This window comes from Thunnus albacares, chromosome 13 (genome assembly GCF_914725855.1).
Source record: "Thunnus albacares chromosome 13, fThuAlb1.1, whole genome shotgun sequence".
NCBI classification, from domain to species: Eukaryota; Metazoa; Chordata; class Actinopteri; order Scombriformes; family Scombridae; genus Thunnus; species Thunnus albacares.
In genome coordinates this window covers 5,261,241-5,288,890 of record NC_058118.1, presented here as the reverse complement: position 1 = coordinate 5,288,890, position 27,650 = coordinate 5,261,241, and the positions used below count along the sequence as shown (strand labels likewise).

At 42.1% G+C, this 27,650-nt stretch overlaps 1 protein-coding gene across 1 annotated transcript in view; it reads right to left on the bottom strand.

Annotated features, from left to right (window-relative positions):
* Window positions 1–2,306: 2,306 nt before the first annotated feature.
* cxadr (CXADR Ig-like cell adhesion molecule) overlaps window positions 2,307–27,650 on the bottom strand; it is a 39,239-nt gene continuing 13,895 nt past the window's right edge. Inside the window, exons 2-7 of the mRNA XM_044369954.1 lie at window positions 19,619–19,788; window positions 12,848–13,052; window positions 8,643–8,798; window positions 8,402–8,524; window positions 6,522–6,660; window positions 2,307–5,435 (exon numbers count right to left, since the gene is read on the bottom strand). Of these exons, the coding sequence (XP_044225889.1) occupies window positions 5,153–5,435; window positions 6,522–6,660; window positions 8,402–8,524; window positions 8,643–8,798; window positions 12,848–13,052; window positions 19,619–19,788 (1,076 nt within the window). The 3' untranslated portion in view covers window positions 2,307–5,152. The remainder of the gene's footprint in view (window positions 5,436–6,521; window positions 6,661–8,401; window positions 8,525–8,642; window positions 8,799–12,847; window positions 13,053–19,618; window positions 19,789–27,650) is intronic.

The window sequence follows — 27,650 nt, the reverse complement described above, 5'->3', positions numbered from 1 at the left end:
TAGCCTACTCCGTCGCTACTGTTGCGGCTGTAAAATGGTGGATAAATTGTTTTCAGCATCACACAACCCCCATAAAATGACTCGTTTCATTAAGAGAATTTGATCCATTCAGTCTGATAACATTTGGAAAGTCTAGAAGAGCTGCACAATTAAATTATTTTATCTGCATTCAAGTTAGCAAATAGCTAACAGGAAGTTAGCTGGCTCGACCAGGTGGAAGTCTCTGGTGGATTCATCCGGCCAGTGTGGGAATGTCAAACCTGACACCAGATTAAAATCTCCAGTATACTGTGAAATACAGAGACATTTATCTGACAGTGATAGGTTTAATCAGCATTGTGTGAACTCATTTGGCAAGGGCTTGAATGTCATGGACATTCATATATATGTAAGAGTTCCGCACTGCAGGTTTAAGGGTTCCCTTTTTTACACTTCTGGTAGTTACTCTGCAAAGTACAATCCTGATTCTATACTTAAATGTAACCTGTATCCATCTAAATACTACTGAGACCAAAGAACAAGCATGTCCACAAATGGCTGTAACTCCCCAGTCATTCACCCAATGTGGCTGTAAAAGCTTACATTCACATCATAATCTGTTATTTTACATCCAAAGTGCTAAGAGCACAGAGCAAAAATGTTAATGTACTGCTGTGCCAAAGGAACTCATGGAGCTCACTCTTCATGCATATGCATATTCCTCTATCCTACCCAGAATTCCCCCCGCAACCCTCTCCGAACCTGACTGAGGTTTCTAAAAATGGCAGAAAGCTTAACGTCTGTGACAGCAGACGTCACACTGGAGGAGAGCGACTTTGATGAGACCCATGCTTTTAGAGGCCTCTTTTGTTAGCAGAGAGCGAATCACGCTTTACAAGATAAATCATCCTTCTAGCAGCTGGCTTAGACTGTGTACAACCAGATAAGGTTGCCAAGGAAACCCTCCTGGAGAACCAATGAGATTTTTTTGTCATACCAGCCTCCTTGATCTGTGCAAACAATTAATACCTTACCCGGGCACAAGGGAGGGAGCTGGGGAAGTGGGAGGCAGGCACAAATCCCCAGGTGCTTAGCATACCACTCTCTCCCCTCATCTCTGTGAATGAGGACATGAGGTAGAAAAAAATATGTCACAAATGGATATTGGGCTGGAGGACACTGAGGGATGATGTATGACTCATTGTACATTAATTCAATGAGAGAACAGCGTTTAGTCCATAAATCTAATCTGCACACGTGCAGCAGCACACATCACTAATGTCCTTTTAATGAATGTTTTGAATGCACAGCCATAAAAATGCCATTATATCCCACCACATCCATTTAAAGTGCGGCTGAGATTGGCTGGTATCACTGCAGTTGAACCAGCCCGGCACATAGGAGAACCCCTGATGTGCAGAGCTGCTACAGAGCCATTAGGATCCATGAGTGACTTCGACTAGCCACAGATCAATGCTCTGGGGCCCTATCTATTACTGACATCCAATTATAGCAATGGACGTCCGCTTAGCACTGCTACTAAGTGCTTTAGTCTTTTTATTGACTTCCTGTCAACGGCCTGCACACAGTGGAGCTATTGGCTAATAATCAGCTATCGATCTATCCACATGTCAAGATCACCAGCATGTTGTTAAGTGTATAAAAGAGTGTGATGAGGGTGACAGTGCAGTGGTCAGAATAGAAAGCTATAACACTAACACTTGCATGGTTTGTCCCTGAGTCATTAACTAGGCATTTCCCATCATTCAGCATCCTTAATTAGAAAGCTAATTTTGTACAACTTTGATTAGTGCTGGCTTGCAATTAAAGTAATTACCCACCACATTAACTAAGGGAGGAAATTGGCTGTAATTGAAAAAAAAAGTTGAGCAAATGTTGAAACAAATAGCCACGATGCCAGAGAGAATACAGTACAGCAGGCGAATGACAATGAGTCAATAAGAGGCCTACAGGATGAGTGGATGGCTGGTAGGTCAGTCAGGTCACAAACCTATGCATGTTTATTGCTGGAGCTGAATGGCAGGCATCGGATTGTGCCTGCCTGCTTCATTGATTAATTACAGTCATTAAGTGGTTAGAAAGTCACCTCACCTGGTGTAAAGGGTGGAATTCACCGGCTGATTAAAATTAATCACAGTCAAAAATCGGCAGGAGGCCGAGTCCCCAGAGAGAAAGGCGCCACAGAGGAGGAGAGAAATGAGGTTTTTTTTTTTTCATGCTCAAGTCAACAGCTTCCACTGCTTCTGTATACAAACAAATAAACAAACATGGCAGGCTGTTTTTTTTTTCATGGACTTTTATTATTCAAAAATACAGCACAAAAAATACACACAAAAAGAAAATTGGTTTTCACACGGTGTGCAAACCTCAAAGGAGATCTTCATATAATATTAGTATGCTGATTTCAAAGCTACAGTTAATATTGTTAGTAGTAGTTGTCATTAATGTTCTGAGCATGTAGAGGGACAGTGACAGGACCATCTCCCTACAAGCTCTGTACAGTTTGTCAGCAGGTGAACATCTAACTAGAATTCTACAGGGGCCCAACTACCCTCGTGTACAGTACCCTTACACACACACTTACACACACACACACACACTTACAGGTTTTAAGAGGAACTGACAGATGTAATTTATTTATCTGGTCTCGCTTTCCTTGGTAATAAGAAAATAGGTGCGACATCAAATTTGCCAAGAAGCACAAGAGCCAAAATGTTTCTACAACTGTCACCTCCTCTTAGATTGTACAGCACACACACGCTCACATTCACACACTCACACACACACACATAAAGCCAGATATTCCCAACTGTACCAGGAGCATTTATAACTACTGACGAGACCCACGTTGCCCCTCCTCTTCTGTTTGAGTTATAGATTTGCCAAGCACAGCACAGCAGAGTATCACATATACATACAAACATCATCTTTATATCATTCGACTGTGTTGTGATTAGATAGGGTTACTTCAACAGGATATTTATACATACAGCCAGAACCATTTATGTTATTTTCTTTAAAAAAAGAAAAAAAAAGAAAAGCACATCAATTACTGAAGTTTAAATACAGTTAAAAAAAACATGAGCTCATGTTTTGGAATACAAAATTAAAAGCTTTAAGACAGTGATAAAGGTTTAGTGAAGCTACGGGGGGGTGAGTGAGGTGAGTGGGTGTGGGAAATCCTACATTTGCCCTGATCGAGGCAACAGAAAACAATCAATAGGCTCACTGTGTACTGATATTGTTCTAGTGGCTGCCAGTCAGAATAATGCTACTGCACATAGCACAGCGCACATCGGCGGGCGTGCTATGACACAACTCAACTGGGACTACAAGGCACAATAGAAGTCATAAGAATCCAGCTGTGAGGGCTGTGCAGAGGTGGAGTTATCGGAGGTGTGTAAGGCTAAAAATAAGGAACAGAATAAGGCGTCGGAGCAAAAAGAACAGAATTTGCCCACTCCCAAGTAATCATACTGTTTTTCTTGTAAAGTAGCAGACAAGATGAGATGTTGAGATTCCAAACATTTTTCTATACAATAAAAGAATGGGGCAGGGTTTACGAGTCAAATAACACAGAAAATGTTCTTCTCCACTTTCTCAAAGTATGAATTCCTGGCTAAACTGCAAGAACAGGCCAATGGCGACTTACACTGACTGACTGACTGAACCAACATTTATATTATCCAGCACCAACAAACTGCAAAATGAACTCAACCGAAGCAGGCGGGTATAAAGTTGCCACAGAGCAACAGCGTTTCTAAAAGGCTCTTCACATTTGTTTCTCTTAGTGTGTGCTTTCTTCATGTACGCACGTGTTACATCCTTCATTAAAAAGTCCAATTAACGCTACAGAAGCCATGACGGCTTTCATATTGACTACAGAGAGAAGGTTAATCAAGATATTGGCTCCCTTGTAATGCAACTGCAAATAAGGAGGATTACATATGCCAGACCGCTGAGGGGGGTGACCGCTACTATAGATGAGAAATTAAGACTGGGTGCTCTTGTCCTGCTAATAAGATGTGTGTGTGTGTGTGTGTGTGTGTGTGTGTGTGTGTTTGGGGAGGTGATAGATGTTCTGCTGGTCACAGGGGTTAGGGGCCTGTTGACAGTCAAACACAATCAAAGCAGATTGCTCAGTGAACCTCGTGGTCCAGCTGCCCCTGTTATTTCCCTCTATGCTACCTCCTTTAAGATCTCTGGAGGAGGGATGGGGGGATGGAGACTGGTCTTTTATTGTTTTTTAAGCTTGGTCAAGAAGCAATAATCCACCCAATCACAAGATGTAGTGGCCTGAACCTCCCCCTCACCCCCAGCCAATCCTGTCCCCTTCAGCCCCCCAGCCAAACACGGACTGGACAATTCAAACAGCAGGTTCAGTAGCAAATGGCTGACCTAAATAGGCATTTTTCCAATTCTAATAGTCAGAGGATTGTTATCAGATTAATTCAAATCTGGGGTTTTACGTCAAGTTGGTCTTAATTTTTCCAAAGAACAGAGCATTTACTTTTACAATAGATTTATGGAGTTAAAAACTTGTAAGAAACTAGAAAAGACCGGATTGCCTGACAAATGATCATACTGTTATGTAAGCATTAAAAGACGATAAATGAACTATACATTTCCCAAACTCCTGTTCACATACATTCACACACACATACAGCTGTAATTTTATACATACATGCACGCATACAGCTGGCCAATTAAGGGCCTGCATCCGTTTTGAACATACAGTATCTCTACAGCAAGGGCCATCTTTGTTTAAAAAAAAAAAAAAAAAAAAACATGCATTCAAATATGTACAATATAATTTGTATATTGACCATTCTGCTTTATATCCACACTAATTCATTTTTCGGTGAGAAAGTCCAGGAAGTAAAATTCATAAAAGTTTGTTTTTTTATTTGTATTTGATAAAAAGTTAATGTGCTCTGTTGTGATTCCAGTACAACTCAATTTCTCTTCTCAGCACCACACCAGAGCCAGGTCTTCATAAGAGAAGTATACTTCCATTTGTAAATAATGAAGAGCTAAAAGTCGGGCGAGTCAGCCCATCCCAGCTCTCGCTCCATCTTCATTGGCTTGTGTCCTACTCCCTTCCTCCGTCCTCTCCCCTTGTTGCACAGTCCCTTCGTAAGAAGAGGACAGGCTAGACAATCGAGCCGTCCCTGTTCTGGGCAGGGATCATGACGGGGATGCCCCCCATGCGGCTGAGGTTGGGGCCCGCCATCCTGGCGGCGGTGGGCGGGGGCAGAGGGGCGTGGCTTGGAGGCCTCTCAAACTCCTCTGATGAGGGAATCTTGTCATACTGGGGCTTCAGGGCGTACTCATGCAGGTTGGAAGGTGACATAGAGCCCAGGGAGGAGCGCTGGCTGCCCACGGTGAAGCTGCGTGCCGTTGAAACGCGACTCTTAGGAGGAGGCACGTCCTCTCTGAGAGGAAACAGAGACAGCAACACATTTAGACATTAAGACAAGACTGTAAACTCATTTTCATGAGCTCATATGAGTGTCCTGTTGGAGAAATTGAATATGGAAAATGATCTTCTCAGGTGCCATTAACCATAATGAAGTTTGATGGTACACAAGTATAAAAGTCTGGGACTTGCACAGTGAGGAACACAATGAATACTGGAGGAGTCTGCAGGAGTCATTTCAAGAGCGAAACATGATTTGACTCAATAAAGAGGGACAAATAATTGGAGTTGGCCCGTTTGATTGGTTGGGGGCAGCGTCTGCACTGCAGCCACACTGACTGTGTAATAGCCTTTAGAGACTGAGCTCAGCAACCAAATACAGCTATGCCCTCTACTCCCTCTGCCACCACATTAACAACTAATAAGCAGCAATAATCCAGTTAAATGCTCGATCAAACTGAGCCTGAGGGGCCAGAGCTTGTGTAGTCCATAGCTTCATGCTGTGGTGTTTCAGCGAATATGTGTGTCTGTGTATACGAGACAGGACCAGTGGTCTAATCCTCTTTGTCCTACAGCGTGAGCAGTGTCACATTGTGGTCTTAGACAGATTCAGTCCGCAGCAGAGTGATAGTAAGCCCAGGGGTTGTACAGAGCCCGTGGGCCGGATGGAGAGTTGGATGGCGGGAGGGGTAGGTGGCTCTGGAGGGGAGTGGAGGGGGGGCAGCCAGCAGCAGACATGACACAGGATCCACAGAGCAAACAAAGCTTTCAAACTGATTACCACAGCTGTTTATTTGAGGAGGGGTAAAAAAAGAAAAACGCTGATGGAGAAAAAAAAAAAACATTTTCATGGTTGTTGGAGCTGTTGGAGGCATGTTTGTGTGCATGTGTGTGAGTATCTGAGATGACTGGTGGTCATATTAAATAGAGACCTGAGAATAACACTCATATGTACCCTATGGCATTTTTTATCCTCTCATTTTTATCCAATATTATACAAGCTGAGACATATTCCTCATATAGTGGAGACTACACAATGATACAAAATATCCTATATCCTATGTCTGTGAGCCAAATCCCATTAATGATTTAGTGAGTGTACCTTATCTCATTGCAGATTTCCTTCTCGTACTTCTTCCTGTGACGGGCACGGCAACAGCAGAAGAGGATGATGGCAATAATGATGAGGATCAGTAGTACAGCAATTATGGCTCCTGCGATGATGCCTGCAGTGTTGGGGGCTGGAAAACACAAGGAAGAAAAGGATTGGAAGGTTTGGTAAATGCAATTTGGATAGTAATTACTTGAATATAACTAAGGCAAATACCTCAAAATAGAAGTTCAACAATCATCAATGTCACTCAAGAGATACTCCAATCAGTAAAGTGCAAGTTATACTTTCTGCATAAATTTCATCATCTGCACATCAATATGCAGACACCAAATGTGACTAGAACAGAACTATGGTCTGTTTTGGAGTATACCTGGCCCTTAAGGATTAGGTTGAAACAGTGGCAGGATTAATGAGGAGTGTCAAAGAGTCAAGGCAAGAACCTCTGTACCTCTGGCACATTCTGTAGCCCAACAAGATGGTAAAAATGGTCAATAAGAAGACTAAACAATGAAAGGTGTAAGAGAAGTTGTTCTTCAGCACTTGAGTTTGACAGCTTCGTCACAGTGTGTGGTACCAAAGCCTCTACTACTCAAAGAGACTGAACAGTAGACGCACTGCCCTGTACAACACACATGTGAATCAAATTTACACTTTATTTCTCTTATTCTTACTTCACTGGTGGTAGAATCGTGGAAGGAACCATGGTTTAAAGGACAGGTTCACAAATTTTCAAGTCTGTCTTAAAACAATAGTCATGTGCTCATTTGGATATTGGAGCAGATTCTTCTTGCTGTAATTATTCCTCTTGTTTATACTAGTCATTAAAAGATAACAGGAGCCAGAATTTGCTAATGTGCTTACAATGTAAGTGATGGGGGATAAATTCCACAGTCCTTGTTCTGTGCAAAAAATGTGTTCAAATGTTTATTTGAAGCTTATTTGAGGCTTCAGCTGTCCAAAAGAAAAAAAGAGGAATTTTATACTAAAAAGGCTCTAACTTTGGAAGATATTCATTTGATTTGATCAACGCAGACTGCTGAAGCCTCAAATTAGCTTTAGATAAACCTTTAAGTACATTTTTACACATAAGAAGGGGTGTGGATTTTGTTTCTCATCACTTGCATAAGTACATAAAACTAACAAAGCAAATTATGAAGGGAGCAGTATGAACTAATGAATTATTATAGCCAGTAAAACTTCCTTCAATGTTTATATGGGCACCTGACTGTTGTTTTAAGACAGACTTGTGAACTTCTCATTTAACCTTGCTATCATCTGAAACACTTGGCTTGCTACAGTCTATTAATTTTCTATGTTTAGCTGTGATTAACTGGCATGACCTTTACTGCTGTCACCTTCATCTTTGATTTTTTTTGCTGAGGAAACTGAACAAAGCTGAACTTTAGCTGCACTGAAATGTTAGTTTACCATAACTGGCTCATCATAATAGATCCCAGATGCTTCCGATAAAGAAAACAACAAAAAAACAAACAATACAAAGCAGTTTCTGATAATATAAGGTAAAATATTTGTTCCAATTTAGCCTGACATTTAAGCTGATTTGTCTCAGTGTTTACCATTTGATCATACCACTTTTTACAGTTAGCTTTTGGTTACTTGGAGTACATCGATTTTCCCTAAAGGTAGAAAAGGTAAAGGCACAAACACTGACTTGAAAGAAAGGGGACCATATTGTATCTGTTTAGAGTACAACAAGCTTTTGTATTCCAAAAGTAAGACTGGGCTCTAACTTGATATTGAACATTTGACAGTTTTTGAAGGTGGTCAGACAGCAGAGCAGCAGGTCTAAATGTCAAACTGGCTGAATGCAGATAAGTGCACCGATATGAAGTTGGCCGGATACTCACGAGGTGTCACTTTGAGATACAGTACACATTCCTCAGTGCCAACAGGGTTGCTGGCAGTGCAGCGGTAGGTACCAGATGCGCTGGCAGATGCGTTCCGCACATTAATGGTGCCTCCCACATGATCTATAGTGAGGGCAAAGAACACATCATTGAAGAGATGGCAGTGTGAAACAGAAAGAAGACCTGTGTGTAGGACTTGAAATCAGTTTTCTACTTGTTTGTTTGTGAAAGAGTCCATTACCCATCACAGCGGAGGCGGGCAGCAGCTTGTTGTCACTGGTCCTCTCCCAGCTGTACTGCAGGGGGTTGGTGCCCTCACTGGATATGCACCTCAGCACAATGTCTTTGCCCTCCTGTGAGGGGCCTTCGGCATAGCACCTGGGCTTGGATGGTTTCACTGTGGAGAGAAAAGGAGTGGAGTGAAGTGATTGAGGTGGAAAAATAGCAGAGACAGCCGAAACAGTCCTCCTACCTACCACCCCGCTATTTTTCAATCTTGCATGTTGTGGGCAAGTTTTCTGCAGTGTCTCCCAGAGTTGATTTCCCTCCCATTCTCAAAGCAGCAGTCATCAGCGTAATGAGAACAGTAATCAGAGTAATTGATACAGCTGCTGTCATTACAGGAGCTGTCACTCAGGATAATGGCGACGAAGAAGTGTGTCCGACGGCAACGTGTGCCATTGGACACACAAACACACGTGCAATGTAGAGTTCAGGGTCTGAAAGCTGAATGTGTGCAAACACTCCTCGGTCAGTCAGAGCGTTGGCAGGAGATGAGATGGGGGATTCAAAAACAAACAGAGCTCCAAATTAAAAGCAGACCAACTCTAGTGAAACCCAGACACACAGTCAGCCAGGCGAGGAGGGGAGGGTAGGGGAGGGGAGGGCAGAGAAAAAGAGAAAAGGAGTATGAGGGATAATGTTTGGATAAAGAAAATCTGAGGCTACAATCCAAGTCTGTACTCTGAGTTCACTGACAGAGAGCTGACATCATGGTGTGGTAATGGGTTCTGTAACAACAAAACCCTGGAACAGCGCTCTCCAGATCTACCAGGTGTCAGGCAGGAGGGAGGGGTGGGGGGGGGCTTAGCAGGCAAAACCCGTAAGGATTAACAGTAGACTGACAGTACTGAGTGCTCCTAGTAATCTAATAAACACACATGGGGTAAGGACATAGAGGGGGGACAAACCAGAGAGCGAGAGAGCAAAAATTAAGCGAGTGCTGATGGACAGATGTTAGAGTGATGGAGTCCAAGGCTGCGCAGCTCCTAACTCACTGGCCTGCACTTTGCTGCTGCTGTGTTGCACCTACACACACATTCACACAGTAAATGTCAGAGAGCTACGACATTTTGAATGCATCTTTTAAAAGGTGAAAGTCAACTCGACACATCTACGCAGCTTCTCATATTAGGACTGCTGTCCGAGGAGCAGATTTATTTGTTTGAAAGATGAGGTCAAAGAAGAAGGTGGCAGAGGCTGGAGGAGCACAGAGAGATAAAGGGCAGAGCGATACAGGCTCTGTTATATGAACAATGAACTGAGATTTATGAGTTGCACAAGGCTATCTTGTGAACGAGATAAGTAGAAAGGGATAGCTCGATTGTGGTATGCATTGCGGTCGGGAGGCGACAACTGATTGTTGGATTGTAAAGTGAAATATAACCGACTAGTGGGCACTCGCAGGCAGACAGAATTCAAGAGATTGGCTGTTGAGCTTTGTGGTGAGATCCTGGATGTGATGGGGATCGTCATATCTCGGGCAGGCAGAGCTTAATGATTGGATGTTGAGCATATAGGTGGGGTCTAGTCAGAAACAGTGAACAGTTGTGAGAGTTGCTGACATGCAGCACTGAGCTGCAGGTGGGTACTCTCCTCATGTTAACTTCAACGTCCAGCTGTGACCAGAGGAGAATACATAACAAGGGATGCTGCCTGCCCCTGTACAGTACCTGAACACAGGACACCATGTGTACTGTGGGTGTCAGCATGTGTGTATACCTGCATGTGGCAGTGTCTGTGACAAGGCACATTGACACCCGGTATATATATATTGAGGTGTGTTTATGTTTGTGCACTTCTCCTCTGTTCCTGGGACCATCCACCTTGTGACAAGATCAACCTGAAGGTAAAATGCAGAGCAGGCAAGATGTCCTCGCCTCTCCTTGTCAGTGTTTCTTTGCTCAGAACACCCCTGCCCCCGGGGTCAATAGCTAGCAGCCTGTCAGCTTCAGTAGCCTCCAGCTATCTCTCTCTCTCTTATGCACACTATAGCTATAAACGTCTGCAACTTAACCACAATCCAATGACTTGGATTTAAATTTTAGTCACTTAGCTAATGCTCTTATCCACAGCAGCTTACAAAAGAAAGCTAAAATCAAATAATCACAAGCAACAAACAACCAAAATAAGCCCAGGAACCACCAGAAATAATATCTAACAGTAGATGCTACAAAATAGTAGCAATAACCTCTGGTACATGTTTTCAGAAATATTTACTGAGGAGAGGCACAAAGTGATTTTGGTTACTTTAACACAGGCACATGAATGTAATATAAATGGATCAACTATTAATCAACAATTCAAATTATGTATAATATTCAGTATTTGCATGTACATCATAATACACGGCTACTAAATACATTTTTACATTCAACCTCAGCTTGTACTGATTCTATTCTATATATGCCAACATTATGCCTCAAACCAGGAAGTTTGGAAAAAATAATGAGCTGCGAAGATGACATTGTATTTCTATTTATAAATGTTTGTCAAACAGGAACATTAGCCTGCTTGCTAACCTCTTTTACTGGTGAGGAATGAGGAATTGCTGCAGGGAGGAGAAGCTGTCACAGTGAATATATGCGCATTCTGTATATATCAGCCATAACATAAGTGGTGATTAATTTTTTAAATGCCATTTCTGGTCAGATCAGTTTTTGTGTTAATAACCTCCCCAAGGGCTTTGTCAATGGTTCTTGGGTCAACTGTAGCTCTTTATTAGAACTGAGAGAAGTGCTTAGTGGTGCAACAACATGACTACTAAGAAACCTGTTTGTTTTCCAATAGCTCACGTCTTTCTGGTTGAGCTAGTTGGTGCGGTGCGGTCACTTTTGTACACATGATATCATGTCAACAAGAACAGCAGCCATTTTCTGAAGCTGGCTTCATCTATAGAAAGGGTGAAACTATTCTGATAACAGGGCTGCGATAACAGCACAATACAGAGCTTATCTCACAACACAGGCTAGTGCGGCGCAGCGCATGTGACTTGTTTTTCCCATATGCAAATACCAGGCAGGTTTCGGGAGGCAATTCACTTTCGACATCATTTAGTCAGTTGAATGACCAGCAAGGCCACTGTGCCTGAGTGTGTGTGTTTGCCTAGGGAGGGAATCATCTGACTTATACAACTCTGATGTGTCACCCATCTCACCCTCTACAATAAAAAGCCAGCTGAGTGCATAGACTGCATTTCTACTGTTTGTCCACATTTTTCAAAAGACAAGATATCATTGTAATATTACAGATTATTTGTTTGATTAGCTTTGCCTGCACTATCTAAGGTGTTGATTAAGGTTTCAAAGTCAATAAATGTAATTATTAGAGCTTAACAATTAGTTGATCAATCAATTAGACAACCGACAGATTATTAATTGCCAACTTCTTCTTTTTTTGAGAAAAAAAAAAGACAAAATTCTTTCCTCTCAAAGCCTCTCAAATGAACATTATATATATGAATAAATATTTTCTGGTTTCTTTAGTCCTGTATGAGATAGTAAAGTCAATATCTTTGGGTTGGGACAAATACATTTGAGGAAATCATTTTGGGCTTTGGGAAACAGTGATCAACAATTTTTACAGCTTTCTGAAATTCCATAGATTCAATTGATTAATTGAGAAAATAATCAACATATTAATTGATAATGCAAACAATCGTTGGTTGTAGCCCTAGTAATCATATTATTATAGGGAAATATTATATAAAAATGTCTAATATTTGCATACCAGCAGCATCAAATCAGTTAATTTAAAATGAGTGTTGTAATTTAAAACATTTGATAAACTGCAAGACACAAAAAAATAATTTTGTTCATCAAAACTAATACTTGTGATAAATAATAAATCAAGGCCGCAATATTTAGTGTAAAAAAAACAAAACAAATGAGGATTATCATTTTAGACAACCACAGAGCATCTCGGGTGAATACAGCATTGTATCACAAAGGGGGCAATGCTCCACAGCCTCTGGGAAGGTTATGCACTCGATTTTAGAAGGGATTACATCAAAACAGCCAAGGAGGGCAAAGGGCGTGTGATTTGGTGCATTTCCGCTGTGTAGTGAGAGTGAATTTACCCTATGAGAGAGAAAAAAAAAGAAGACTGCTAGCCTAACACCAAAGTGCGTTCAGTGGTTTGTCTTTCTGTAGCGACCGTTCCACTCACCCATGACAATCAGCAGCATCTTCCTGCTGCGGATACCAGGAGCCTTCTTCACCTTACACTGGTAGGTGCCCGAGTCCGACGATTTCAGCCCCGTCAGGTTGATGGAGGCGTCGCCGTTCTTGGGGTCGGCTGAGTTGAAATGGACTCGACCCCTCATGGGGGGGTAGTAGTCTTCATAGGCCCTGTCACCTGAGTACAGGATCACCTGGTAATGGAAAGGAGAGTTTGAGTTAGGAAGTTAAACTTAGAATGATGTGCTGTATCTGACTTATCCCTTTATAAAAAGTCCTTCGAGAAAACAAATAAAACCTTGAAATGACAGTTGTGTGCTGTCTGAAAGCTAAGGCCTTGCTCACTGAACCAACCAAAATATATGGAAGAGAAAAAGTACCCTCCCTTTTATCTCTGCAATGCCCTTCAGCCTGCCAGCTTGTGCTGCTTTGCCCTTTTTGTGGTTAAGAAGAATTAAGGTGGAACAAACAAAGCGACCACTGTGGAGCCAAATCAACACCTGCTGTGTCAACAAAGACCAGTAGCCCCCCAATTCTGTCCAAACCACCTCCCCACCCTAGACACACACACACACACACACACACACACACACACACTGTCTAGGTCATGAAAGCAGCAAGGAAATGCCTAGAAATGAAGCCCAGGTGGAGCCAACAACAAGCCTCGTAGCTTGTAGCGGGGCTTATGGAGGAGGGGAAAAAATAAAAACACGAGTAAAAGAACAAGGAGGGCAAAAGAAAAGCAAACAACAATGAAAAGAGTTCTCATTCTCTTTCACAGACACTGGTATATTCTTCCACATTTCCTTGGAGACACTCATCAACAGGCTTTTCTGTGCCACGATCAACACCAGGCATATGCACAGCAATACCCCTGGGTGGAGACAAGGAAAAACTAAACATGGCAGGAGGAGAGAAAGAATAATGAACCCATCAGAGGAGGCAGAGCACTCAAAGGAAGCACGAGAGGAGCAAAACAAAGGGATACGAATTGAGTGAGGTTTTTAGTGTGTCGACAGCAAATTTGCCTCACTGCTCTTGTTTCTGACTGGAAGACTAGTTTCTGGAGCAGCAATGAAGGTATTCTCGCACTGGGGCTGTGCTCATCTTGTACATATTAGCCTTATAAACAGGTAATTCTGTTAAAATTCCACCTGGTTCTCAGGGGAGGGAAACCTATCCTTCCAACTTCACTGGGGATCAGAACATCAGTAGTAATAACAGTGATATGCGAGATGAGACCACAGAGGAGAGGAAATTAAATTGCCCCGAGCTCAGCCAGACAAGAACTCTCACTTGGGCTCAAACACTTCACAGGCGCACAGATGGAAGTGCTTACACACATGCACACCTCTAGCAAAAAAAAAAAAAAAAAAAATCTGTACTGCACAATAACCTTGAGAATCATGATCCAATGAAAAAAAAAAAATCCCATAAAGAGCCCGGGGAATGAAAATGAAAAGGGCAAATGACTAGACAAGCTGGCGGGGCTGGAAAGGACAGAAGAGCACCACTGTCTGTGTGTTGCGTTTTATAACAGGTAGGACACTCAATGATACAATCACCACCTGGTCTGGGCATTCTCAGTGGACGGATCATGCTGCAGAGGTAAAGACCTCTATTGGCCAGGCTTAGTTTCATCAGACACATGTAAAGATGAGGTCATTGTCATGTGATGCTGTTGCTCAGGGAGGGAAGAGGAAGAGGCGCAGATCATTTGAGAGGCAAAGCAGAGAGCCGTGCTACCTGTATACTCTAAACAACCTGCAGATCAGATAGAAGCTTTAAACTTGAACGACTCTGAGTACCGCTGCCACATGCTTTCACAGGAACAGCTCTGCGGCAAACTGCTGTGCAAGGTTAAAGCAGAACAACTACTTGAAAATAAATGAGGCGTCCTTCAACACTAAGGACTGAAAGGATGTAATAAAACATGGCCATGAGTGCGTGTGATCATCACTGACAAATAATACAATTTTCACTAAACAGCGTCATGGCCTTACATCCAAATCCTCCGATACTTTGCCAACATACACAAATTCCTGTTGCAATAACTTCCGTAAACAAAAGGCTCAAAAACAAAAGAGGCGGTTTGTATGACATGGGATGAAGCAATGTGTTTTTAATTAATTTTTCTGGGCACTCTCTGGTATTGACGCCATTCATATTTGGTTTCATAATTGTTTTCCTGGTTGTTCTCACAGTGGCGGTAAATACTCAGGGCACACCCTCCTTTCAGCTAATCTGTAGGCTGACAGTGAGAGCCAAAATGCAAATGATTGTTACTGTAGGCACGCATGGCATCTCTCATTCAAGCCCAACAAAGCAACATGCATTAGCTATGCTTCACCACCCTCAAAAAGACCCTGGTGATATGTGGGATATATCAGATGAATGGGGCCATCATTCCCCACTAGATACTGGACTGAATAGATAATGTTGTGAAATTACATCTGATTGCATCAATGCAAAGATGATTCATTTGGAATATATGGTTCATAAAATATGAAAATTCTTAAAGTAAGGCTTACTTGCACGTTCCAGACACACCACGCAACACATCCCCCTGATTGCAAAAACAGGGTTCTGAGTTGTGAAGTATTTGACCTTGTGGGCTGATCCTGTGGTCAGTTTCCCACTTTAAAGCTGCATCTCATAGTAGCTGCTTCTTTAAGAGCAGGTCAGACTGGATTTGCTCATCTGAAGCCATGTGAGCAAAGGTTCACCATCATCTTTAATTCACAATCATCTGGGAGCCTCTGGCTATAAAGTTTAGCCTTCGTTCTCATTTCCTTGCCTGACCTGGTAGCCTTGGTCCGAGCAGATCGGCCTAATCCTATCGAACACTGTCACATATATTAAGCAGGCCTTTGGAATTAAAATGCTGCTAATTACACAGAATTTAGTCTGTGCATGACTTCATATTGGTTAAAGGCTATACCAGTGTGGGCGTGTGTATGTAGCGAGTAAAATCTGATAGGTCAAGGAGAAGAAATGTGTTCAGAAAGAGATGTCTGGCCAGTGTAAATTCCAGTAAAAGTTTGCCAACATTAAAGGGTGTGCAGACGGGCTTTAGCGTATTATATAGAAAATAAACTGAGGAACCAGATGCAATTTTGGAACATTTTATACATTTCTGCAGATGCGTTCAGAATACCAGATGAAAAGCGAGCTGCAGAAAAGTGACGGTGAATGTGAGCAGAGCAGATGAAAGGGTTAGCAGGAAGTTGTCAATCTGGCAGTAAATGTACAGTATAGGCTACAGTGTGTCATTTAATAAATGCTGTAGCTTCTCGACACAAAGAGAAGTCTTGTCTATTGTTTCCCCAACTGCTGGGAAAGTGAAGGGGTTTAGCCCCGAAGTGACAATGGGTTAGTCTAACCTGACCTAGGGCTGTGCGATATGATGATAAATATATCGTGTGATGAGAGAAAAACGTTTCATGTTATACTCTATCATTTATATCGTTGTGACACAAATCACACTCTTTGCGGCAATATTTTTCGTCATTTGGAGTCTGTCCATCTTTTGCGCGGATGACATTGATAAATGACTCTTCTTGGCTTTTTAGTGGCAAAGCTTTTATTGCACTTACAGTAACATAACGAGTTTAGTTGTCGGCTCTCCACCGCTGAGCTCAGTCCCACAGCGCTGAGAAAGAGCAAAGAAGCAGCGAGACGGTGACTATAAACGACAGCAAAACGCAGTAGAGACTGTCTTTATTTATGTTATGTACCAAATTTATGTGCACTCTTTTAATTTCAGCTAAGTGTGAGAGTCTCTGCTGCGTTTTACTGTCATTTCTGGTCGCACTACTCTCCTCTGCTCTCTATAACCCCTTAACCCGTACTCAGACCAAACCGGGCGGTGCAGCGTACATCCGCAGTGTTGAGAGGAGGTGTGTGGGGGTGTGGGCATGTTTGTGCTTTAGAACGTAACTGCTGTGAAACAATCAGAAAATAACGTTTTATTGATCTGATTCACTGGCTTTCTCACTACCAGCGCTCCCTCTCTTCATTCACTCTCTAGCTCACTTGACCACTCTCTTTTTCTCTCGTCTTTTTTAAAGTCAGGAAGCCGACAGAAAAGTCTAACTTAACTTTTAATGTTATCAAACGAAGAGAAATGTCCTCCTCTCGTCCTGGTAACGTCTTTGTCCTCTCTCATGGCAGAGTTTACAGCTCTGATCAGTCTGATCTCAGTCACACCTCACAATCTGGAACACCTGCATGCTATGTAAAAGAACACAGAGGCGGCTTTATGCCGGCGGGGGGAGACGGAGGGGACAGACCAACTATTTATTCATTGAATTAAAATGTGCTACATCGGGATAGGTATCATTATTGGGATATGACATATATCGGGATATGAGATTTTGGTCATATCGCCCAGCCCTAATCTGACCAGGCTCACCTAAGGTGAACCAGCTATTCTCATTTTAGTGTCAGTCTCAGCCGCTCTTAAACAGAGAGCGGAGAAATGTCTGGCTGCTGAGTCTCTTCTGAGTTTTTGCTCAACTACAGCCCCGCCCCCCCCTTAGAATCCTGGGTTTGAGCTTCAACACCATGAAGTGCCAGACTTAAAGTTAATGTCATTTATGTTTATTATTTTCATGCTCCATGAAACTGTAGTTTATGTGCTGTTTTCTTGTTTGTTTTTTCATACAAGTAGGTGTGTTTTTGACAATAAATTAGTAGATTTATAACATTAATTGGATTATTGTAAATAATTAGATCAGCTTTTACATGGTATGCAGTAATCTGATGTCCCCTATACTTGAGTTTGTGTGATTTCTTCAATAGTTAACTTTATATTTAGAACCAGATATCACTTATTAAAAAGCGTCATGACTCAATAACATCTCTGCACTCTACTGAGTGCATTTTCTAGTGACAGCAATAATTATTGACAAAAATGTAGGCCTACATGCTATGATTACCATTACCAGTATGGCTTGAGTATAAATTCATTTATAACTGGTGTTGTTGATCTGCATACTTGTGAACGCCTGATGTTTAGCAACTTGCAAGTTATGGTAAAGTTAACATTATCAGTATGAACATTGTGTTTGCATATAGAGATGTTTGCCACATTGGTATGTTAGCTAAAAAGCTAAAGCCAAATTAAACAGGTATCATTGCCCTTAATTGCCTTGTCACACTCAAATGGTGAAAAGCAGTTTGCTTGTCACAAAATAAATCACACTTGTTTGACTTCTATTCTAGGGCATGCAGGTATATAATCTATCTGTCACTCTTTGAATCCTTTGAACAGGTCGGCATGTCTGTCCGTGAGATGCTTTGCCAAGTTGGAGGTGTCGGCTCCCTTGGTCTGTGTAGGTTTGAAACATCTTTTCCAGATGGGCTTTGTGGTGTCTGTGGGCTTGCCCTGACTGTCAACTATGGAAGCAAAATAATGCCATATTTCACTCCATGCGTCTGCTTTGTCAACAAGCTGGTCGGCAAGAGCACTTGTGCTTGCAGCCATGCCTCTCCTTCTGTCATCATGAAAGCTGTAGCTTACATATGAGAGGAAAAAAAAACACAAAAAACGGTTGGCACGCCCACTATGCCTGCAGGGAGTGGAAGCAGAGCGCTGCACACACACACACTGCTGCCCCGCTGTTGCACCGGCTCTTATTAAAACACTGTCATTCTTAAAGTACCGGTACTAATAATATGGGGTATAGTACCATTTTTTACAGCAAGGTATTGTTATACGTTTCTAGTATGAGTATACTGTTAAACAGTACTTTGATATGTAGAGGAAATTAAAGAATAAACAATAATGACACTAAATAATGAGACTTTTTAACTCCACCTCCTTTTTCTTCATGACTCCACTTAACAATTGAGAGCAAAACAAAGTAGGTCAAAAACAACTAGATGAGGGCAACCGGTGCTTCCACAATGGCACAGACCATACAATAGTGAAAGCAGTGAAAAGAGGGAGGAGTAGAGAGCTCTACTTGGGTGAAAGCACCGCTGATTGGGTCAGTGGAGAGAGAGTGAATTGGGTGGAGGACGGAACCTAATGATAAGATTGTGATCCGTTTCTAACATTAGACCAAAAAACCAAAAAGTAAAGCCACAGGACACAGGGGGGGAAAAAAAAAAAGAGTGAAGGATGAGAAGGCTCTGTGACAGGTGCGAGATGGGGGAGTAGTGAGCCACAGGAGAGGATCACACCGCTGGAACGATCTGTAGCAAGGATTTGTCTCTGTGGCTGTGAAAGCCCTGAGGGTATGTGGGGTTCCTGTAGAGTCGTGTAGTTTTCCTTTTCAATGGCTGAGGGCCATGCTAGAGCGGAAAGACACTGCCTGGGATAAAGAGAGCTCCCATCGCCCCCACTTTGTGTGTATGTGTGTGAGGCAACAGCAGAGAACTAGTGCACAATAGACCATCCATAAAACATGTATTACATTTCACCTCTTGCATAACACACCTCAACACTGAGACTCCACCACAGCATAACAGGTTAGTGTTGAACCACACACACTATAGCCAAATGAGGGACTTTTATAATCTAAAAATTAAACACTGATTTGTGTTTTTGATGTATTGTTGAGGCTTGTGTAAAAGCCACATACAGAAGATCAGACAAGTTCCTATTATCTACCCACCAAAATGCAGGAACAAAGCTCTTCTCTGAACATAGATCAAATGACTGCGCTAAACAAAACTTCCAAAAGCACTTTCATATGCTATCTTTGAAATAAAACTGTTATTTTCAAGGTTTGTGGGGAATATCTACACATACCACTTTGTCCTCTTGCTGGTTGTCGGAGGACAGCAGGCTCCATTCAATATCCAGTGGCCCAGAATCTTCAGGGCCCAGACTGAACTGGCAATCCAGCTTCACACTCTGACCGCTGGCCTTCTCTATGGAAGTCGGCCCTGTAGATGTAATCTCCAAACCAGAGGCCAAACCTGGACAGAGAGACACAAGGAGGACAGGAAATTAATGTCAACAGTGCAACATCCATCATACTAAAAACAAGAAAAGTTCTATCTGAAAGAATCTTTGTGATTAGTAATTGAGTTTTTTTGCTTTAGGTGAATCATGAAGATGATTTTGAGCACTGTGCAAAATGACTGACCACACATTCATGAAGGTTTTGGTGATTGAAAATTTTGTTGCTTGCATATAATTGTATCATTGTATGCATTACTTTTTAATGCAGAAAAAGTTGATGAAAATAGTTTGTAGTGCCTTATCTTACACAGAAAAAAAAAATCAGTCAGCTGTCAAATGCTATTTGTTCAGGGCATGTTTCACTCATAAAATAAATATGGCTACATCGTGTCTGGGAGGCAAAGTACCTCTTAAAATATGCATAATGTAAATCACACAGTGAAAAACAAACAAAAAAAAAAGACTAATGGAGCAGAACATAGCTTAGCTGAAGGAATGGTGATAATAATAAATGGAAACTGTAGCCCATCACCAAACTGGAGCAGACTCTTAGGCATTTATTCTTAGAACGAATAAACATAATTTCCTGGTGACATCAACTGGGCTAAGATTCTCCATTCAATAAGAGATTTAAATCCCGGCAAGGAACACAGTCCATAGAGAATGGAGTTGTCACATGCTGCCTCAACACATTAAAATCCTTCTGACAGCCTGCCACCTTCCAGTCAGCGGGCGGGGGGGGTGGGGGTGGGAGGGGGGACAGCTTTAAAAAAAATTATATAAATAAATTATAAAAATGTGAAATCACCACAATATGTCCCTGCTAAAGAACACTGTAAATGTTTCACAAACACTTATCAAGTCAAACAAATGACACCAAACATATGTAACTTAAATCTTTTGCAGATAAAAAAAAAAACAAAAACTTTTTCATTCCATCCTTGTGTGTGCATTTAACATAAAAAAACAGAGCATCTTTACTAAGCCACATCTGCATCCTATTTAGCTGCTTTTACACTAACTGACAGATTGAGCTGACTCTAACGTGTAAAGATAATTGCACCCTTGCTACTGTAAACACTTGTTAACAGGAAAAAACATCTTTTCTCTTTCTGGAAAGGTTTCCTTTTTGATTACAAGGTTTGCCATAAAAACACAAACAAATGAGCTTGCATGCATCCACACAAACAGAAAGGGATATAAACTAGTGTTCAGACTGCATTATGTATATTATAATGCAGTGCAGAGGGTTTGTACTGCAGCTATACATTTTAAACTCTATGAGCCACACAAGCTAGCATCCCCTTCTGTTTGCCAACCCACCTGACCGCTACCTCTGTTTTATTAATTTGACAGCATGGCAGCAGGCAGACATGAAGAGTGCACTCAGCAGAGCAGCACTCAATGCTATGTTGCTTGTACTGCTTCTCATTCAAAATCTATGTATCTATGTAGTGTGAACAAGGCTAAGGTGACTGCCAGGACATCAACTATGCAAATTAAACTGTGAAAATGAAAATACTCTTCTGAGAGCATAATATTTCCTTTTGTAGTGATTGTGATATTGAGTCAAACACTGTGTGACCTAAGTATCTAGATATTGGCCTCCTCAGGATGTGGAGGGTGTTAGCTACAGGCTGAGGTCACTGCTTCATCTCATGTCCATCGGCTCTGTTTCAGCCTCAGAACCTCACTTCCCTTCTGGGCCGTGCTAGACAACTGAATGAAAATACACCATAGAGGCTTTACACACAAATAGAGCATGACAGTCTCAGTCACACCCTCTGTTGTTGAAGCATAGAGCCTGTAAGCATTTGATATGGTTGCAAAGCACAAGTATAGTTTTATTCCCCCAGATGCTTGTGCTCCAGCTGGTCGTTTCAGCCCACAGATTTTGACAGACGCCCTTGATGGGAACGATCCATCGCCTTCAGCTGAGGCAAGAGAAACAGGGGGGCAATATAGAGAAAACCGAGATACGTGTCTATCACTGTCAAAACGGATACACAGCTTGGCATCTGCATGACGGAAAGCTGTGTCAATTCATCAAGCACTTAAAGAGGCCGGGGCATTCTTCAAAGTTGCTTAGAAAGGGGAGAGAACTGCAATGCGCGAGAAAAAAGAAAGTATTCAGCTGGAGCAGTTTATCAGAGTGACTGGTTTATCTGAAGGGTAATAAAGGACACTGTCTGATGCACCTGTTAAATCAATGACGGACCACTGAGGCCTTAGGCAGCATTTGTTTAAATTACAGTTCAGTCAGAGGCCTCTGCCATTCACAGCACACAAATGGGACGATCTGCCATTTCAGGATATCATGTTAGATTTGTTTGGTAAAAACCTTTCTGGCTGGTGGATCAAGCGGCAGAGGTGCCAGAGAAGAGGGAATACAGACACTGTGAGTGTAATGTAAGGTTGACTCCACATTCAATAAACACACAGGAATGTATAAACCTGTTTAATCCAGCTACAGCAAGCATTAAGTCCAGTAGAGGAACTGCAGTAAATGCAAATGAGTATAATTTGAGTAGTTTCTTATAAATCAGAGTAAAACTGCGACTACAGCAAGGCAGAGGCAGGCGGTCAATGCTAAGAGTCAAAACATACAACCATTAACACAATATTTCAGTGATGTCAATGAGGTAAATGCCAAAGTATGTGATTGTAATTCTTAGAAATAAAGGCATTTGTGAAAAAACATGTAATACTTTCAACGCTTCACGTACAAGCACCTAGATGGTCACTTTTTCCATTAAATGCAAATCACTATAATAGAGATACAAGTTCAGTAAAAAAAAAAAAAAATCACTTCACTCATTCTAATAAAAAGTCAGTTGAATGGGGGCTGGAAGAAGGAAGAAGGGAAATGATAATGTGGTCAGGTAAGCCCAGTCAAATCAATAGCTGGCACTGACACTCCCAACAATTAGCAAAGAAATAATGAAGAGCTGGAAGTGAAAACGGACACAGACTGATCCACATGGAACCATCAAGCAATTTTAATGTAATTAAAAAACAACAGACCCTGTTCAAGACTAAGCAGGAAATGCTAATTTAGGGCCCTTTCACACCTACTTCGTTTGGTCCGGACATTCAGACTTCTCAGTTTGAGCCGAACCAAATTTACAGGTGTGAAACTTGTTTTTGTTGTTCCTCCGATGAAAAGAGGTGGTCTCGGTCCAGATCATACTGACCCATGAAAACATTTTTTGGTTGGTTTGGACTTTCTGACCAATTACAGGAAGTTCCTGCAGGCTACCATCAGAACCAGAAAAGGAAAAATGAGCTGCGGTAGGACATGAGGAGAGGAGGAGAGGGGGAGAGCAAGTTTTAAATTGAAATATGGTCCGACAACATTATTAAAAGTCAACTGGAAAAAACTCAAAAATGCTGACAGTTTCCAGGTTTTTTCAGAGAGGATGAGTGAGAGGATATGAGAGGATGGGCAATGCCACCTGAAGATAAAGAAACTGTAGTATATATAGTATAATAATATGTTATAGTGGCAACGAAATTAATCTGTTCATTCATTGTTCTCCATTAATTCAAACGACAACAGAAGGCTACCTGCTGGATTGACAACATGCCAACATCAGGCGCACGCCCGTCTATAAACCAATCAATGTCAAGTATTGAGATATGCAGCTTACGTAGGTGATGACAACAGGGCGTAGGTATGTCATGTAAAGTTCTTTAACACACTCACATAATTGCAATGTGAAACCAAAACTAATTGGATCAAATGTATACAATGTAACAAAAACATGAACCTTGGTTCAGACTTTGAGGTAAGATAAGAGGATTTCAACATAACTGGCTGGAAAAATCATCCTCTACCACAAGCTGCTCATAGTGGCATAACACAAACTACCCTGTTGGTGTACTGCAAAAAAAGAAGCTCATAGTGTTAATCAGTAACTATCAGCTATCAACAACCATACAGTGTGTGAACCTTGGAGCACGTGACTCAGAGAACAAATGATCTTACTGAGCTCAAAGTCTGCCACGGTGAGGAAGTGCTCCACATAATCACTGACTTCTCTAGGTGACCGTCAGTCTTTATTTAGAGTAATTGCACCGGGGCAAAAGTAAACTGGCCTTCTTCCTCGAAGGTAATACAATCGGCTGATAAGAGAAGCCATTATTACATTCCATGGAAAAAGAAACAACTATGATAAATAGGCTGCTGGTAAATTCAGTCATGCATGTACACAACACACACACACACTATTAAACTATTTCCTTGAGCTCGGTGTTTGCTGTTGTAGTAAAAATATGTCTCCTCCTGTGTGTGTATGTGTGTCCGCGTGGTAGGTGAGCTGAGCAGTGGGGGAGGCACGCTGGCTAATTAAAAAGTCTGTCTTAATAACTATTCATGGCTGCCTGTGTCTCTATGAGCGTCTCAGTCCCTCCAGTCTCCACTACACTGTCTGACACAGCACATCCCAGCATGGTTACTGGGAGACCGGGAATGAACAGGAGGAATTTAGGGTGTCAGCGTGCTCCACCCCATACCCCCACTGCCATTCGCTCACTCACCCACACACTCTACCCCCCCCCCCACCCACCCACCCACTACCACCTCTCTGTCCCTCCCTGCCTGTCCTCCTCTTCTCTAACACACCCATGATTGTGGAGTGCCAGTCCCCTAGGCCTCCAATTCTCTCCGGTCGTGCTGATTGTAACCCCACCACCCGCCCCCTCCACCTTTGTCGGCATACAATGGGGAGCGAATCCTGTCTCCTGGCAACCAATCCCTCGGAGAAGGTTGCCATGGCGCTTAAGAGACGGTATGAGAGTGAGAGAAAGAAAGAGGTAGATAGGCAAAGAGGGAGGTAAAGAGAGAGAGGTTTAGTAGGTGGAGACAGGAGGCAGATTTATGGGAAGTTAGTGTTACTTCACCATTTAAAAAGCGTTTGTGGAAGTCATCAGTCTCTAGGTTAAAGTCGTCATGGTGAGCCATCTTTATAAACATGCCTGTGGTTTCATTAAAAAAAGGAACATCATAGTTTAGGTCCAAATTATTTTGCTAATTGAAATGATTCATTCATTAATCATTTAGACAATTGAAAGAAGATTAATGACTTGTTTAGTGACTTGTTCTTCACATCATTGTAAAGTAAACTGAATAGTACCTTTTTGACGTCACGTGAAGACCTCATTTCATGCATTGATAACTTGTGATGGGATTTTCTCATAATCTACATTTTAAAAAGGACAACAATAAAACTAAAGAAACTGAAAGTTTTTGGCCGCAGCCAAGGAAGATTAGTTTCTTAGTGACATGTACATAGAGTAGATTTCTGAGCATGGACACAGTCTACGCAGAGGTGATTGGGTCAGGTCCTCTAGACAGACACGAGGTTAAGCTGCGTGGTGTAAGGAGTAGCTTCAAGCAGACAGCATAAACCCTGAAACCAGGAGTCAGTTTGACAAGCTAACCTCTACTGACCCTTGTGCTAGCCAAGCTAAAGACCCTCAGAGCCCTGGCAGAGGGCACAGAGGATCATAAGCTTCTTTCTCCACCCTTTGACCTTAAACAGCATCATTGGGAGTCAAGTCTGAAAAGCCGAGTCTTACCATGGGGAGATAAAGGCGGCAGCTATTTCAGGCTCGCAAGGCAACAACAGACTACGTGAACGACGTGAGTGATGAGTTGGGATTTACTTCTGTTTACCTTCTTGAAGGTTTTTACGTATCCTTAATGCAGTTACACTTGCATTTGGTCTCAGTGGCAGTGACGGTTGCTTGTATTTTCGTCTAATGGTAACTATTTCAAACAGCTATGAACAAACAGAAATGACAAGTGTGTGTGTGTGTGTGTGTGTGTGTGTGTGTGGCAGGAAAAAAATTGATCTAAGAATGTGGATGATTGAGGGAGTATGAGTTCACATCTTTTTCTCATAATCAACACCGCAAGTGGAAATATTTTCAGTTTAGGGCTCCTTGAAAACACAAACGCGTGCGCGTGCGCGCACACACACAAACACACACACACACTCACACACACACACACACTGAGTAAACAACCTTAGAAATCAGGTATTCATTTCAACCAAGTGAGTAGAAAACGTCTCAGTCATGAGGACAAAACAAACAAAAAAAATAACAGCCTTTGAAGAGTGTGGAACATTTTCCTGAATAGGCAATGACAGTGAGAATGAACATTAGTGATTCATTATGGTAAAATTGCAGTCTGGGGGCTCTGGAATGAGCAAATTAAACAGCACAGACACTCTCCCCATCACAAACAGTCAAGCCAATCCCCTGTGACCGTGCCGAAGAACATCAATTATCTCTGCTGCGGCGGAGGATAACTTCATAACTTGGTTGCTGCTCAGAAAGAAGGCTCTGAATGCTCGCCCCAGTGCCCCCGCTGGAACTATTGAATTCGAAGCAATGTGGGTGCCCTGAGAGTGAGCTTGGCTGTGGTTTATTTAGTGGTGCGGAGGGCTGGGGCTGTTGAACCATACTGATTGTGCTGTAATGCAGCCTGAAAGCTCCACTTGCCACACAGAGCTGCCATCAATTCTCAGTGAGTATGACCTAAAGGCTGTTTTGACATAATTGAACATTAAATGATGAAGGGGTGACGAATGACAGGCACTTTACTCGGCCGCCTGAGCATTTGACAGCTTTTAGATGGGCCTATGGGGGATGTGGTTAATGTCATTGCTGTGAATATCCACAGCAGCCAAGTGCTGCTTGTGTACATCGACAGTGACAATCATTTTGATTTAATTACTTCGTCCATGAAAGCCAGGGCTTACCAATAATCCTGGTATTTTTTATATAAAACAATTAATGGCTCCCCTGCAGCTGCTACAATGGACAATCATTAAAAGGGCACAATTTTATCATATTTCATATACATTTATATTAAATTTGGAATTCAAACCATCAGGTTGGTAATACCGATGCCTCTGAACAACTGAGGGAATAAAGTAACTACAGGAAGGAAGAAGAGAGAGAGGAAACAGGCTAGGAAGGACAAATTCACACTGGCTCATTCCTTAATGGTCGGTTAATCAAAAAGGTTGTCTTCATCACAGGGACTCTCGAGTCATGGCCTTGGGATTTGTTCTTCTTATTTATAGAATGCATTACCATTTTACAAGGTGTAGGACAGTGGATTTAAGCAGGTGCTGCTTGTCTAACTTCTTTGTCACCATGAACTGTACTAAATCTAGACTCAATCCACTAAAAGAAACCCTACATCCATACATTCCTCTCTCTACCCCCCCTCCCCCATCCCTGTGAGAGGAGTGAAAATTTATCTGAAGCACCCTGAAGAGTCAGATAAGAACATCCAGTGTCTCTGAGACCTGTGGAAACACACACACATAAACATTTATAAAAGGCCTGTGTCCTTCTGGATTTGTCGAAGCCCAGGGACATAGTGAACTGGTGACAACAGGGGGGGCTGGCTGTGCCGTAAAGCTGATAGGCAAGTCGCCAGTCTGTGGAGCAGCACAGATAGCCCGCTGATAACATCCTTGTGGGAAACAGCATCAAACGTGCCAATATGGTCACGTGAGGAGGAAATTAAAAAGGAAAAGAGGCAAAGGGAAGGTGCTGAATATGAGCTGTCTCATAGATGCACTGGTGTGCCTTGTTTATAAAAATGTCTTGGGAGATGTAGTTGGGACACAGAGCAGATACAAACACTGCTGCAGTGTTTTCTTCAGTCAGAGTTTCCAGAGAAGTAATTACAAAATCATGTCCTCACAAAAAAAAAGCAATTAGTGAAGACGTGAAAACAGTTTGCATGACTGGACAAATGGTACAAAATAGCAGTGTACATCACAAACACACACATAAATAGTGCTTATCATAGCTTATGGACCAGAACACTGGAGGGATGAGGCTTATGCAG